Source organism: Oncorhynchus gorbuscha, linkage group LG05 (assembly GCF_021184085.1).
Source record: "Oncorhynchus gorbuscha isolate QuinsamMale2020 ecotype Even-year linkage group LG05, OgorEven_v1.0, whole genome shotgun sequence".
NCBI classification, from domain to species: Eukaryota; Metazoa; Chordata; class Actinopteri; order Salmoniformes; family Salmonidae; genus Oncorhynchus; species Oncorhynchus gorbuscha.
In genome coordinates, this window is record NC_060177.1 from 71,877,860 (window position 1) to 71,894,012 (window position 16,153).

The 16,153-nt window shown below is 41.1% G+C and overlaps 1 protein-coding gene across 1 annotated transcript in view; it reads right to left on the reverse strand.

Moving 5' to 3' along the window:
* Positions 1-5,217, reverse strand: part of LOC124034928 (polypeptide N-acetylgalactosaminyltransferase 9-like) — a 38,286-nt gene extending 33,069 nt beyond the window's left edge. Inside the window, exon 1 of the mRNA XM_046348321.1 lies at positions 4,093-5,217. Coding sequence (XP_046204277.1) covers positions 4,093-4,333 — 241 coding nt within the window. The 5' untranslated portion in view covers positions 4,334-5,217. The remainder of the gene's footprint in view (positions 1-4,092) is intronic.
* Between the last annotated feature and the right edge of the window lie 10,936 nt (positions 5,218-16,153).

Below are 16,153 nucleotides of genomic sequence, written 5' to 3' on the forward strand. Positions count from 1 at the left end.
TGATCTGTTGTTCAAATAGAGGAAAATAACTACCAGTAGTTGGTTTTAAAAGCTAAAATGTGGGCGATCCATAAAGCAATGGCAACAAGGGAAATGCATAATGCATTAAGCCTTGATTTGCTGCTCATGACGGAAAAAGGGCAAGCTAATGGGTCATCAAGATTTAGAGGGGTTACTTGTATTTGTAAATTGTCATTGTCATTGTGATACTGTATCTCGAGACCCAATGAATCATCATAACAATCCAAGCTTGCATGGTAACACATGCAAAGGACTGAAAGACTAAAGTACTGTATCAAAAGAAGTGCACAAACAGCACCATTTAGCAAAAATACTTTAGTCAACATACAGTACAGTAGATCTGTCTATAAGTCAGGAAATATGCCAGTTTCCTAACGCAAATTAAATATTTTCACATGGATCTGACCCCTCATTTAGGAGGGCGAGGACAACTACTGTCAGCGCTTTGTAGAGAATCATGAAATTAAAGTCTTTAAATAATCACAAGAATGAAATTGCTGGAGTTTTTGACCACCATATGAAATCTCTAGCTCTTCACAAAGTGCAATTATCTTGTAGCTCAAATGCAGATTGTCAGATGAGGCGTAGAATACATTACAGTGATCCAGATTCCTAAAAGCTGGAACTGAATAGATTCTCATCAGTTACTGAAAATGTTTGGTTGATGATTCCTCATCTACATATCATTACTGGAAAATATATTCCATCACAGGCTCCATTCCCCCACTCCAATCTGCTGGGGAGGTGTCTGTGGCTTTCCAATATAAAATGATACTCACACTGTGATGAATACCATTAAGGTACGGGCTGAAGCATCAAGTGTGTATGGGGTATGAGGTGATGAAACATCATTTCATTTCTAATTCCTCGTCAGGAGTTCTCTCTTTCCATACTTTAACATATAAACTAAATTTCTTTCTGCAGCATAATTGGAAATTATAAATATGAGTCATATCTACTGCTGCAGCTGGACCATCCTCAGAGGCTGCTGCCATGCCATCTAATCACCTCCGCTCACTCAGGATGAAAGCAGGACTCAGTGACATGCATCACTGATGACAAACACTCAGCCCTGCTCAGCTCAGCCTGTCTATTTAAGGACAACAATGAGCCGGAGGCTGTGACACACTGCAGGGTCACTCAGTCAGAGGACAGAGAGGTGAGCTGGGGAGAACAGTGCATGAATGACAGGGCATTCATCTTGGGAGAAAGTAAAGTATCAACTGCATGATATTTTTTGCTTAACTTCATTGTGAGACTCAGAGCTGACCTTAGGCCAGTGTCTTGGGGCAACTTTATAATACATCCAGGATTTTAATTACATCTAGATACAACAGGGACCTTATCATATTAATGCAACATAAGTTGAAACATGTAAATTAGGTATAACATATGAAAGTCTTGATGATTATTGGTCAACACATATACTTGTTTTTAAAATTGTAGCCTAAAACATAAATACGCAGATCAGAAAGGATCTGTCGGTGAATCTTAAGTTTCACTGAAAGGAAGTAGAGATCTGGCACTTTTAATGCACTGCTTAGGTCACAACACTGTCCTATAAGCCTGTTAACAAGAAGCTTAAACCCAGATAGATGATTATCCAGTAGAGGATAGTGCCTCTTCAGCAGAGGAGAGGAGAACTGCTGATGACCCTAGCCTCTTGTCTGTTATTTCCATAGTGAATTGCAAAGTTACAGATAGCACACTTTACTGGTGTTCTGGTGAGGAATGACCTCATGGAAATATTAGATAGTATTAGATTAGATTGCTCCTGTAATTGCTTCCGAAATGACACACTATTCTCTATACTGTATACACTAGAAAAAGGGTTCCAATGGATTCTTCAGCTGATGTTATCTCATTTTTTCTTTGACTCGGTGTGTGATATTGGCGATATTTAGGTTCCAGGTAGAACCCTTTTTGGTTTCAGGTAGAACCCTTTTGGGTTCCATGTAGAACCTATTCCAAAGAGGGTTCTACCTGGAACCCAAAAGGGTTCTACCTGGAACCTAAATATCGCCAATATCACACACCGAGTCAAAGAAAAAATGAGATAACATCGTCCAAATCACTGACTGAGGAGTACTGGAATAAATGCTTGCACAATGCACAGGAGCGGCATCACTTTGCAAAGCCATGTAATGGATGAAGAGTTTGTAAATGTCTTCTGAATATAATCTAAGCCTTAATCCCTTGGTATGTCATTGTTGGACAATAAACAACTGAAAAATGGGCTATTACTTCAAATCACTGTCGGATATGGTAATGGTTATTGGCACACAAGGTTCTCACTCTGTAACGCCAATCCCAATGGCAATAGAATACAATCAGTGATCTGTTCCCCATTTAAAAATTGAGAAATAAATCAGGATATAAATGTATGATTAAATGTGTCAATAAATATCCGGATGCTAAACATGAAGAGATGCTGACAAGGGAAGGATTCCTCCTGACTCTGTCTGACTCTGTCTCTCTGTTTGACTCTGTCTGACTCTGTCTCTCTTTTGACTCTGTCTGACTCTGTCTGACTCTGTACACTCCAGGGCAAATACATGGTGGCTCCCCGGCTCCTCGCTCCAGACAAAGTCCCCTGAATGAGAGGATGCATTATACTTTTGGTGAGCCAGTGCCTCCTGGCTCCAAAGGCAAAGCATAACTCAAACTGACAAAGGGACCTCTTTCGTACAAAAATGATGCCAGCCAGCACCAAAGCACAGTAATAAGATCAAATAAAAACCCTCAAACTAGGAGTGTTTTGTGGCCATGCTATATAGCCTTAACAGTAGATACAGACTGTCCTTGACCACTTTTGACAAAGAGAATAATAAACTGACTTCACAACACTTACCCAAAATCCTGTTTATAATAGTTCTGACATGAACAGGCAGTTTCCTGAGCACAAAGCACAAATACTACCATGATAGTTTGGTACAGTGGATACAAGACTTATCCTTTTTGAACCTGCTTCTATGGAAAGGATTTTATGCTAACCTTTTTACCTTGAGGTTTACCGAGTTGTCAGCGGCAGAAGCTGGCTTTTGTTGACATTGATTAAACAGGGAGATTGAGGGCATTATACTTTGTCATTAGATGAATACACTATTTCAAACAAATCAGTGATGGCACAGGCTGCTTGTCTTACAATTTGTATAGGATTTCTATATACTATTGATAACATAAAATGTTAAAAGGTAAACATATGGATGATTCTTATTGTAATTGTGGAATTGACTGAATGCTAAATAGTGATGCATTAGCTGTCTCAAAATAAATGTTGGACTTTTCAGTGTCTGAATCTCTCATGTTTCATGAAAGAGTGGGACCATGGAGCATAATGAGAGATGAGATAACATTAACATGATTTAAAGGATTCTGTTTTGCCAGACAGACCAAACCTCCTGCAACACCTTTCAATGGCTAAAGGTAACATAAAGAAATAAGTCTGTTTTTTCATTCGATTAGAGAACCATTTAATTTGACCATTTAATTTGTACATTTCAGACAAAACTATTGTATTTGGGCCAAGGGAATGACAAAGCAGAACTCTGTAGCCAGAACCAGGGTTTTCACCCCTATGGGATTCTCAATAATATTCACTTCCATGAGTCCAATACTAACTACTATTGGCTGGTGTTTTGATAGGGATTAGACCAGGTTAAGTGCACAGATTAGGAACTGTTGCATTGATTTTACTTGAGTAAAACCTATTCACTTGTTGGCAATAATTTGTGGCTCCATGAAGAGCCACCATTCATCACTGGATGACTCACTCTGAACATAATAACTGTACCATAATGACTGATACTGTCTGAATGGCTGATATACCAGTTGCATATTTATCTTTTTGTCCATTGTCTGATCAAATTCAATGTATTTGGAAAAGTAGGCTGTTTATAGTTTTAAATGGGCTGTTTATAGTTGCTCTGTAGTAAAATGACAGTCATTCGGGATGTATATAACTATACAGAGATATGACTCCACAGTTAACAATGCTGAAAATGAGAAATATCTCATACTTGAGTAAAAGTTATATGCTGAATATGTTGTTAAAGTTATAATAATACATACCATTTAATTGGTTGTACACAACGTCCTCCAGCCGCTCCAATCTCTGAAGTATGGACTGCCTGTCCACCAAGTTGGAAACTTTGCCATTCCTGGCCCTCAGTCTCTGGTCTGATATCCTGCCGATCTGAATGAGTTCCTCAGAACGGTCCTGTATTCTACAATATACCGAGAACAATATGATCCCCACAAAAACAAAAATGTTAACCGTGAGCAAAGTTTTTATTTTGCGTGCCACAGCCATGAACCCTAATAGAACAGTTGGGCAGAAGCCGTTAAGCCAAATAATAATGCATTTGGAGTACTTTAGCTACTTCGGCTGTCGGCTGTAATTGCAGTGAAAAGCAGATGCTTTCAGTGGAAGTCAACTTTGGGAGCCCTGAAACAAGGAGCTGTTCTTTCAGCACCACTGAGATGCCGGAGGAACGCTTCTCTAGCGCTGATGTGGGGGGGCTACTGTTGACATCCAAGCGTCGAGTCTCCCAGACTGTGGTATGCAGATGCTGTATTGAGGAAGTTCAAGGTTGGTAAGGACGCTGGATAAAACCATGCTTTCTCTTTAGATCATATGCAACGCCGCACGCCTGTACCTTTACAGAAGCGCTGCTGTTGAAGATACATAGAACGCATTCTGTCGTGTCCACTAGAAATAAATAACGTCAGACACGAACCATAGTCTTAAATAGGAGCGAGTATTTACTGTAGAAAAACATCTATGCGTGCACTGCAACGTGGAAAGTCGTCAAAATCTCAGTCACGAGGACAACATCAGCTCGTCCACCCTGAGCAGTGCGTTATACCGTATTGGCGAAGCAGCATACTCTACTACTGCTTTGACATTTCCTCTTTCAAAGGCGTTGTGGTCACTGGATTCGTCCTGATCCTGAAATAGATTTGCATGTGTCTTGAAATGTGCACATGCCCCCCTCAAATGTGCAGCGAGTTTCTCCCATCAATGCACGTTTGATCGCAATAGAACGTTGAGGTGCCGATAGATAGAAGTTCAGAACGGGTTTTGTCATCAAATGCTGTCAAACGGTTCCGATGCTCGCACTGCCTGACTGCATGGTGAGTGAGCCAACCCTTCTCTTTTGCTAGCTCTCGCATGCTGTCTTGCATCCCACCCTCTCCCTCTCTCTTTCAGCCTCTCTCTCAAAGCAAGAGCGCTACTGTGTTGTGACGTTTAGAGGCATATTCATGATCTGTCTCAGGGATAAAATAAACATGAATATAAAAATAATGTTATTTGAATTCATATGGTGCACTGCATCCGGTCAGATTCTAGATTGATTGTATTATCCTAATCCCAACAGAATAAATCATACATAGAATAAATAGTCATCTTGATTGAGCTACCATACTCCCAATAAGCATTTATTGAAATTGAAATAACCGATACACTTCCCTCTACTAATCACAACAACAGCCAGAAAAGGGTTTATCAATTATTATTGGCTTATGACTTGATTGAGTGCTAATTGATTTCAAGTCCAACCTCCTCAGAGATGTCTTAGACTAACCTCAGTGTAATTACACAAAATGCAAACAGGTATCACAGGTGTAAGTAGCCTACTATGTTAAATGTGTATGTCCCTTTACAATATAAAAGAGCAATGGCAAACTTTTCAGCCATTGAAGTCAGATACTTGAAATTACGACGTTTGGCGGGAAATAGTGTAAACAATTAATTAAAAGAAATCAAATATTTTAATGCTTTTAATTGATTTTTTACACTATTTTCCACCAAACGTCTTAATTTCAAGTCTCTGACTTCAATGGCTGAAAAGTTTGCCATTGCCCTTCCTACTAGAGACCAAATGCTGCCTGATCAGTGATTCCAAATAAATCACAATTCTAGTTAATTACAGCCAAACAGAGCCAATCCCGGCACTTTCTCTTGATTAGAGTAACCCAGAAGTAGGCCTTCCAAAAAATAAATCCCTGGTCTCTCTCCTCAGAGGAGCCAAGCGTAGATTTATACTCTTATATTTGTTTGACTTTCCAATACAATCAGATGTGGGCGAAAAATGTCAAATATTTATTGACTGCAAAATATTGACTGCTTGGAAAATGGTAGGGGTACGAAGAGAAAAAGGATTGTAAATGTTTTCTGGCACTAAAGTCAATTCCTTGATGAGATAGAGGTTGAAAGTCCCAGTACACCTTTTCATTTTTCAATGTTATTTCTTCAGGCAACTGTTCTGAAACCAAGGCCTTCAAGTAGTAGCATAGTGCATTCTTCATTTTACATATATGGTTTATGTGCTTTATCAGGCCAGTGAGGTCGCTAACCTCGTCAGGCTCAATTGCTACGAGCTGGCTGGGGTGAGATTACCTAGTCACCAGCTTTACATTTATTTATCAGGGGCATCACTCTCGTTTCAAACTTGCCCACATTGGTAACGGTATTTTAATGCTGTTATCCCCATTGGTAATACCCACAAAACACATTTCTACATTGATTGTAAGCACTCATTAGTCCCACCATGACTTCCTCAAATCTCCAAATCAAAAATGGCAACATCCTTTGCACATGGAGCCTTTCCCCCAGAACCAATCAGATGTTTTAGTGAAGGATCTTAATTGAAGCCATTCTAATTCAAACCATTCCAACATAATGGGAACGTGTAAATGAGAAATCTAAATGAATTTTCCATTTCATTCAAATGTAAGATGAGATAAAACAAGACACGTGGACTACTGTTTAACATGCAATGTTAATGAATGAGAAACAAACACATTGCTCTATTGAACTTCACAACTGCATGATAATAGGCCATGTGTCTATCCTGCTAGGCTCAGAGTAGGTAACACGCTAGGTAACACGCTAGGTAACACGCTAGGTAACACATTGGCTCCTCGGTTGTTATTCATACACTTGAATCTATCCCTTTTGTTCTCATGCTCTGCATGACAAGCAGCTTTGAAATCATTGGCTTTATCTGCGGAACGTAATGAGGTTTCCTGCTGAATATGAATCACATTACAAAAGGTGCTGATTTGGTTTGTGGAGAGAGAAGTCTGCTGCTGAAACAGACATGCTTAGGGAATTATTCAGTAGCCACCTTATCCACCTCTGCTGACCCATTGCTGTTCATACTACTACTACTACTACTACTACTACTACTACTACTACTAATACTATTATACCAACAACTATGATACCAATACCAAACTACTACTATTACTACTACTACTACTATGATACCAATACTTCTACTCTTACTACTACTGTTATGACTACAACTATGAAACCACTACAACTACAACTACTATTACTACTACTACTATTACTGCTGCTGCTAATGCTGCTGCAGCTACTAGGAATACGGCAAATCCTACAACTATGAATATTACTATTACTAATACAGCTCCTAATATTACAGCAGCGAAAAAAACATATTTGAATGAAATGTGTATGGTATATCATTGTATTACCTCCATTTCTCTGCCTTCTTTCTCCTCCTCTACCAAACATTCCCTGTGATCTGTTCCTGTTTTGTGTATTCAGAATGAGGACAGCTAAGCCAGACACAATCTAGCTCTGAGGCCTTTTAGCCGTATTAGCCTGGCAGGCTGCCAGACACACCGTACTCATCCAGCTCACAGTGTCTCTGCATGACTCTCTAAAACCTGTGAAAGTGACCGGATGGAGAGGAGAGACTAATATGCTTTGTTTTCCATGTTGAGCACCAAATCAAATTGACATTTGACAAGAAATGCCACAATTTGGATGTTTTTAACACACTGTAATTGAGCATGCATCCCATTATCCAGTATACTACATAAATGTACACTGTACTGTGTACGATATCCTTTTATTAACTTTTATTTAATCAGAGGAGCCCAATTGAGACCAGGGTCTCTTTTTCAATGGTGCCCTGAGACCACAAAGCAATGCATTAAAAAATCTAACAAGATAAAATAAGAAGTACACTACATCAGAACATCACCAACATCACAGCCTTTATAAACAAGTTACTAAATCAATCACTCAAAACAATTGCACACTTCTGTGAACTCATCACCAGGGTTTTAAAATGCCCGAGTGGCACCAGGGAATCCAAATGTAATGAATTTTGTAAGTGATTCCAAAAATGTGGAGGGTGAAAACTAAAAGCGGATTTACCTTATGCAGTTACATACAATGTTAAGAACTTAATAAAACAGTAGAAATAATATAACATGGGACTGGAGTTTTTCAAGTGATGGCTCAGTCACATAGTCAGGAAAAGCTCCTGAACTGTGTTACCCATAGCACATGTGGTGCCTAGTCTAAACAGCAAAACACATGAGCCATAGAGTCTCCACTACCTGTTTTCCCACCCTTGAACAGAATCTTTTAGATGAGTGTACAGAACATTCTCATCCTCTGAAGCTGCTCTCAGGCTGGATGTGGCAGCCATGGACTGCCTCCCAAATGGCACCCTATTCCCTGCATAGTGCACTCCTTTAGCCCAGAGCCCCATCTGCCCTGATCAAAAGTCGTGCACCATGTAAGGAATAGGGTGTCATTTGGGGCACAGACATGGTCTGCTGAGTCCTTTAGAGATGTACTGCGGTCAGAAGAGACGCTATTACGCAAGAAAACCCAGAGGTCAGACAGATCATGGACATCAATGGCGGTGTATCTACTGTAAAAAATACCCAGACCAAAGGAAATGGTAGAGAGAGTGCAAATAGACACCCACTCCAAGGCAGCAGTCGCCAAGGGCCAAATGTAGAGTTCACTGCGCTATTTGAGCAGGTAGGAGGTGTTAGAGAAGGTCTGGGGTTTTATCTGTTCAGCCTTGTGTCCACTTATAATGGAGGTTCTTTCATGATATCTTCAATCAAATCAATCAAATGTATTTTTAAAGCCCTTCTTACATTAGCTGATGTCACAAAGTTCTATACATAAACCCAAACAGCAAGCAATGCAGATGTAGAAGCACGGTGGCTAGGAAAAACTCCCTAGAAAGGCCAGAACCTAGGAAGAAACCTAGAGAGGAACCAGGCTATGAGGGGTGGCCAGTCCTCTTCTGGCTGTGCCGGGTGGAGATTATAACAGAACATGCCAAGATGTTCAAATGTTCCTAGATGACCAGCAGGGTCAAATATTAATAATCATAGTGGTTGTAGAGAGTGCAACAGGTCAGCCCCTCAGGAGTAAATGTCAGTTGGCTTTTCATAGCCGATCATTTAGAGTATCTCTACCGCTCCTGCTGTCTCTAGAGAAATGAAAACAGCAGGTCTGGGACAGGTTGCACATCTGGTGAACAGGTCAGGGCTCCATAGCCGCAGGCAGAACAGTTGAAACTGGAGCAGCAGCACGACCAGGTGGACTGGGGACAACAAGGAGTCACCAGGCCAGGTAGTCCTGATATTACTTTTTCTAATCCACTAGGCCAGTGGTTCCAAACTTTTTATAGTCCTGTACTCCTTCAAACATTCAACCTCCAGCTGCGTACCCCCTCTAGCATCAGTTGCAATGGGCATCCGTGTCTTAACAGCGTAATTTTCCAAGGCAGGATACTCTGAGAGCAGCCCAGTCCAAAAATCTGGCAGTGGCTTCTGATTAAATACAATTTTCACAGAACCTCTTGTTGCAATTTCGACTAGGCTCTCTTGTTCAGATATCGGTACGTGGACTAGAGGCAGGGCGAATCCAGTTGTCAGTGAAGAAAACTGTAAGCTCGCCTCTCAATTCAAAACATGTGTCAAAACTTTGCCCCTTGATAACCAGCGCACTTCTGTATGTTGTAAAAGCGTTACATGGTCGCTGCCCATATCATTGCATAATGCAGAAAATACACAAGAGTTCAGGGGTTTGCTTTAACAAAGTTAACCATTTTCACTGTAGTGTCCAAAATGTCTTTCAAGCTGTTAGGCATTCGCTTGGCAGCAAGAGTCTCCCAGTGGATGCTGCAGTGTACCCAAATGTGTCGGGAGCAACTGCTTGTGCACGTTACCACTCCACTATGTCTTCCTGTAATGGCTTCTGCGCCATCAGTACCAACATGAGCAGCAGATACTTTTGGCTACATACGGACCGTTCGTGGAATTCCCGCGAGAGAGTAATGGTTAATGTGATTGGATGTTAATTATTTGACTAGGCTACCTGTACTTGACATTTGTGTTGTTATTTCTCTGTACACTAAATGGTTTAATTTTATTTTAAGCAGTGAAACGAGGCTAGTCAGGCTGAGAAAAAAAACTCACCCAAATGTACAGCCCCGTTGGAAAATATAAATGGATTGTTTGAAAATGTGAAAAAAAAAAAAAAAATGCGAATCACATTTTTATTTGGCGTATCCCCGACGGCATGGCAGGGGTAAGCGTACCCCAGTTTTGGAATACCTGCATTCCTGCACTAGGCAATGTTGTGCCTACATTCGTTTTTAGCATATGGTTAAGTTCTTAGGGCTAGGACCCTTTTTTCTTCACTTCCTGTCTGAATGACATGCCCAAAGTAAACTACCTGTAGCTCAGACCCTGAAGCCAGGATATGCATATAATTGGTACCATTGGAAGGAAAACACTTTGAGGGTTGTATAAATGTTAAAATAATGTAGGAGAATATAACACAATATATATGGTATGAGAAATCCAAAGAAAAACCACCAGAATGTTTTTTTCTGGAGAGACCGTCCTCTTAGAAATGCAAGAAAAAAGGTCATATTGAAAATTAGCTCCCTGTATGCAATTCCTATGGCTTCCACAGGGTGTCAGCAGTCTATGTTCAAGGTTTCAGACTTGTAACTTCAAAAACGAATAAGAAATATCAATTTTAGATGAAGACATTACACACCTGCTAAAATCGGTTTCCCATTGCACATACTTCTTTCTGTAATACATATTATAGTTTGATTACATTTTAGGGAATCTGAGGAGTAAATAGAAACATATTTTGACAAACAAAGTTTAGGGGTACATTTTCGGATTCCTTTCTCTGCAAGTTGAACAGGTAGATTACTCAAATCAATGGTGCCAACTTAACAGACTTTTTGGGATATAAAGAAGGATTTTATTTAACAAAACAAAGCTACATGTTACAGCTGGGAGCCTTTGGATGACAAATCAGGGGAAGAGTTTCAAAAAGTGCATGAATATTTAATCGTTATATGTGAATTTAAGAAACCTTGTGCCGGTGGAAAAATATTTTGATGTTGGGTGCCGTCCTCAAACAAACGCATGGCATGTTTTCGCTGTAATAGCTACTGTAAATCAGACAGTGCAGTTAGATTAACAAGAATTTAAGCGTTGAACCGATATTAGACAATTATATGTACATGTTTAAAATGTTTAAAATCCATAATACTTATGATTATTTATTTGAATTCCAGTTTCACTGGAAGTGAGCGGGACTCCTATCCCTAAGAAGTTTTAAAGAGCAGCAGTAAATAAGGGCTATATACAGAGGGTACTGGTACAGAGTCAATGTGTCGATGTGTGGGGAGCACCGGTGTCGAGGTAAATTAGGTAATTATGTACATGTAGGTAGAGTTTTTAAAGTGGCTATGCATAGATAACAACAGAGAGTAGTAGCAGCGTGGGAGGGGGGGGGGTAGCCATTTTATTAGCTGTTCAGGAGTGTTATGGCTTGGGGGTACAAGCTGTTTAGTAGCCTCTTGTATCTCGACTTATAACGCTTGCTGTGCCATAGCAGAGAGAACAGTCTATGACTAAGGTGGCTGGAGTCTTTGACCATGTTTAGGGCCTTGCTCTGGTATAGAGGTCCTAGATGGAAGGAAGCTTGGCCCCGGTGATGTACTGGGCCGTACGCGCTATCCTCTGTAGTGCCTTGCGGTCTGAGGCCGAGCCATACCTGGCGGTGATGCAACCTGCCAGGATGCTCTCGACGGTGCAGCTGTAAAACCTTTTGAGGATCTGAGGACCCATGCCAAATCTTTTCAGCATATAAGTTATTTAGCTCATCTGGTAGGCTCGTGTCACTGGGCAGCTCTCGGATGTGCTTCCCTTTGTAGTCTGTAATAGTTTGCAAGTACTGCCACATCCGACGAGCGTTGGATCGGGTGTAGTACAATTATGATCTTAGTCCTGTTGATGCTTTGCCTGTTTGATGGTTCATCAAGGAGGGCATAGCTGGATTTCTTATACGCTTCCAGGTTAGAGTCCCGCTCCTTGAAGCGGCAGCTCTACCCTTTAGCCCAATGCGAATGTTGCCTGAAATCCTGGCTTCTGGTTGGGGTATGTACGTACAGTCACTGTGGGGACGAAGTCCTCGATGCACTTATTGATAAAGCCAGTGACTGGTTTGGTGTACTCCTCAATGCCATCGGAAGAATCATGGAAAAATATCCCAGTCTGTGCTAGAAAAACAGTCCTGTAGTTTAACGTCTGCTTCTTCTGACCACTTTTTTATAGGCCGAGTCACTCGTGATTCCCGCTTTAATTTTAGCTTGTAAGCAGGAATCAGGAGGATAGAGTTAAGGTCAGACTTGCCATATGGAGGGCAATGGAGAGCTTTGTACTCGTCTTTGTGTGTGGAGTAAAGTTGGTCTAGAATTTTTTCCCCTCTGGTTGCACATTTAACATGTTGATAGAAATGAGGTATAACTGATTTAAGTTTCCCTGCATTAAAGTCCCCGGCCATTAGGAGCGCCGCCTCTGGATGAGCATTTTCCTGTTTGCTTATGGCAGAATACAGCTCATTGTGTAACGGTTTTCTTTAGGTGAAGTAGAGGCGGACCAAAATGCAGAGTGGTTGTTATTCATTGTACTTTAATAAAGAAACTGTACACGAATAAACTAACAAAACAACAAACGTGCGAAAACCTAAAACAGTCCTATCTGGTGCAAAACACAGAGACAGGAACAATCACCCTCAAACACACAGTGAAACCCAGGCTACCTAAATATGGTTCCCAATCAGAGACAATGACTAACACCTGCCTCTGATTGAGAACCATATCAGGCCAGACATAGAAATAGACAAACAAGACATCCAACATAGAATGCCCACTCAGATCACACCCTGACCAACCAAAACATAGAAACATACAAAGCAAACTATGGTCGGGGTGTGATACATTGAGTGCGGTTTTAGTGCCAGCCTCTGTCTGTGGTGGACTGTAGACAGCAACGGAAAATACAGATGAAAACTTTCTAGGGAGATAGTGTGGTCTACGGCTTATCATGAGATACGCTTCCTCAGGTGAGCAAAACCCTGAGACTTCCTTAGATATCGTGCACCAGCTAATGTTTACAAATATGCATAGGCCCCTGCCCCGTGTCTTAGCAGAGGCTGCTGTTCTGTCCTGCCGATAGAGTGTATAATCCGCCAGCTGTATGTCTTTCATATCATCGTCCAACCCCGATTCGGTGAAACATAAGATATTACAGTTTTTAATGTCCCGTTGGTAGGATATACATGCTTTTAGTTCATCCCATTTATTTTCCAGCGATTGAACGTTAACTAGCAGAACGGAAGGCAAGGGCAGATTAGCCACTCGTCGCTTGATCCTCACAAGGCATCCTGATCTCTTTCTGCGAAACCTACGTTTCCTTTTCCAGCGAATCACGAGGATCTGGGCCTGGTCGGGTGTCCGTAGTATATACCTCGCATCTGACTCATTGAGGAAGAACTCATCCAATTTGAGGTGAGTAATCCCAGTTCTGATGTCCAGAAGCTCTTTTTGGTCATAAGAGACGGTAGCAGCAACATATTATACCGACTTCTAATACAGTGCTGCCTGCCCTGAGAATGTGCCAGTAAGTTCATACATGAACACTTTTTACCTCAGTCAAACAACTAAGACCCAGTGCTGTCTACCTTAGCTCATTTTGATTCGCCCACTTCTCCTGCAGTACAACCGGGGCCGTTGATTTGCCTAATGCCTTAAAGTCAATTGCAATATTAATAACCCAGTGGACTGGAATCTATGCTGTTAAGTTTCAAATGGCTTGTTGGCATTTTTGTTTTGTTTTCCCAGACTCGCTGAAGGGAGGCAGCTGAGCCAGCCGATAGAATGGAGTGTTTATTAGCAACAAGCCTCATTAATAGACCATGTGCTTCCTGACCTTCATACACAAGTCTTTCTCTACCTATAATTCATCATTTTGAACAACTCTGGTCTCAGAAGCAAGTTTGACCAAACAGACACTCTTGAAGGAGTTTGTCTGTTCAACATCAACCCAACACATTGGCCCTGAGTTGAGCTGGCTGTAAGGATCGGCTGCTCAAAAGTATGGCACACAATGTAAAACTGTACGGATGGCTGCTCAAATGTATGGACACGATGTAAAACTGTACGGATGGCTGCTGAAATGTATGGACACGATGTAAAACTGAATTGACTGAATTAACAAGCACTGCTGATCTGATATTCCATCCGGAGAAGATGACAGCGAGTGTGATTGTTATTTGTAATTGAACAAATCGGAATTAATATCAAAATTAATGAGTTGGTTTATCAATACGAACATAAACCTGACTTTTTCAGTGTGTACCATATATATTAATGGACCAGGGTGGGAACTCTCCAGACTACCCTGAAATGTTTCTTGATTTATGGCAGAAGCAATTATGTTTTGCCAGTGTAGCGAGCGTTGATGGGCGAATCGGTACAGGTAATTAGAAAGAATAATGAAATAGCTAGCCAAGGGAATGAATCACTGCATCAAAAATCTAATCAAAGATAAATGGACTATCCATATTACCTCATCATTATGCCAGTTATATTGTTGTTTTAAATCCCTGTGTGCTGTCTGTGAACTGTCAAATACTTAGAATTAGGAATTAGAATTGTAATTGAATAGGATCTCTATGCACTAGTTATTATTCTATATGAATGTCAAGGCTCTGTTCCTGTATGTATGCTGGTTGATTGGGTTCCGTAGGTTCGTCGCTGGAGACAGAAAACGTTCCCAAAGCTTATGGTTTGTGATTTACTGGCTGAATGCTAAAATAGGAAGATCATTGTTTCTTTACAATTTACTGTAGACATCCTAGCCAGGCTGCTGGAATGTACAGTCATATCACATGACCTGTGAGCATTCCACATGTAGGCCTATTGTACAGTGTTTACCTTTGTGAGTGTGTGTGTGTGTGTGTGTGTGTGTCTGTGTGCGGGCGCACGTGCGGGTGCGGGTGCGGGCGGCACGCGTGTGTTTGTGTGTGTGTGTGTGTGTGTGTACATGTTCGGGGGAGTGTGTGCTTATGGATAAGGTCTTTACGTCTTTAATTTAAAAGATAACATTGAACTACTGTCATGTGGAAGCCGATGCACACAGATGCTCTACAAAGGCCTGATGTACTGTATAGTGGTACTATGAAGCCAGGCAGAAGGTGATGTACTGTATAGTGGTACTACTGTATGATGTCAGGCGATGTACTGTATAGTGGTACTACTGTATGATGCCAGGCGGAAGGTGATGTACTGCCAAGCTGCCTGCCTATGTTGTTTGCCTCAGGGGATGAATGTTACAGTAAATGACAAATAGTGAAAGCTGAGAACATGTGTGGTATATGATCAATGACCCCATTCAAACAGGGGTGGCAGGCTCAGGTTGGTTGATGTTCAAGGACCAAAGACCATGCCAGCTGCCATTGTCTCTCATATGTTTAGCGTAAATGATGTTAACACATTCATTATGTATGTATGCACACAAGCATGTAAACACATTTTTACATTTACATTTGAGTCATTCAGAAGACGCTCTTATCCAGAGTGAATTACAGTTGTGAGTGCAAACATTTTTCATACTTTTTAGCAATGGCCCCCCGTGGGAATCAAACCCACAATCCTGTGCTGCAAAGTGTGTATTGGCAGCAGGAATCAGAGCAGCCCAGATGGTCAGACTGAAATCCACAATTAGAACATTGCTTTGGGGAGCCACTGTGTCAGGTCAAAACACATCCCCATTTCTCCTATCAAAAGCCTTTGTAAACTACTTCTGCAATAGCAAGAATGTGTTATTCTTTACTTAACAGAGAATAAACTGTATGCTGTGGGAGTTAGTCCGACAACATTCATGCCATTTGGAGAAAAAAATGAAAATAAACTGGAGGCACAGCACAGGAGCCAGCCTACAGCCCTCTCTTTCACCCCTTGCTAAAGCC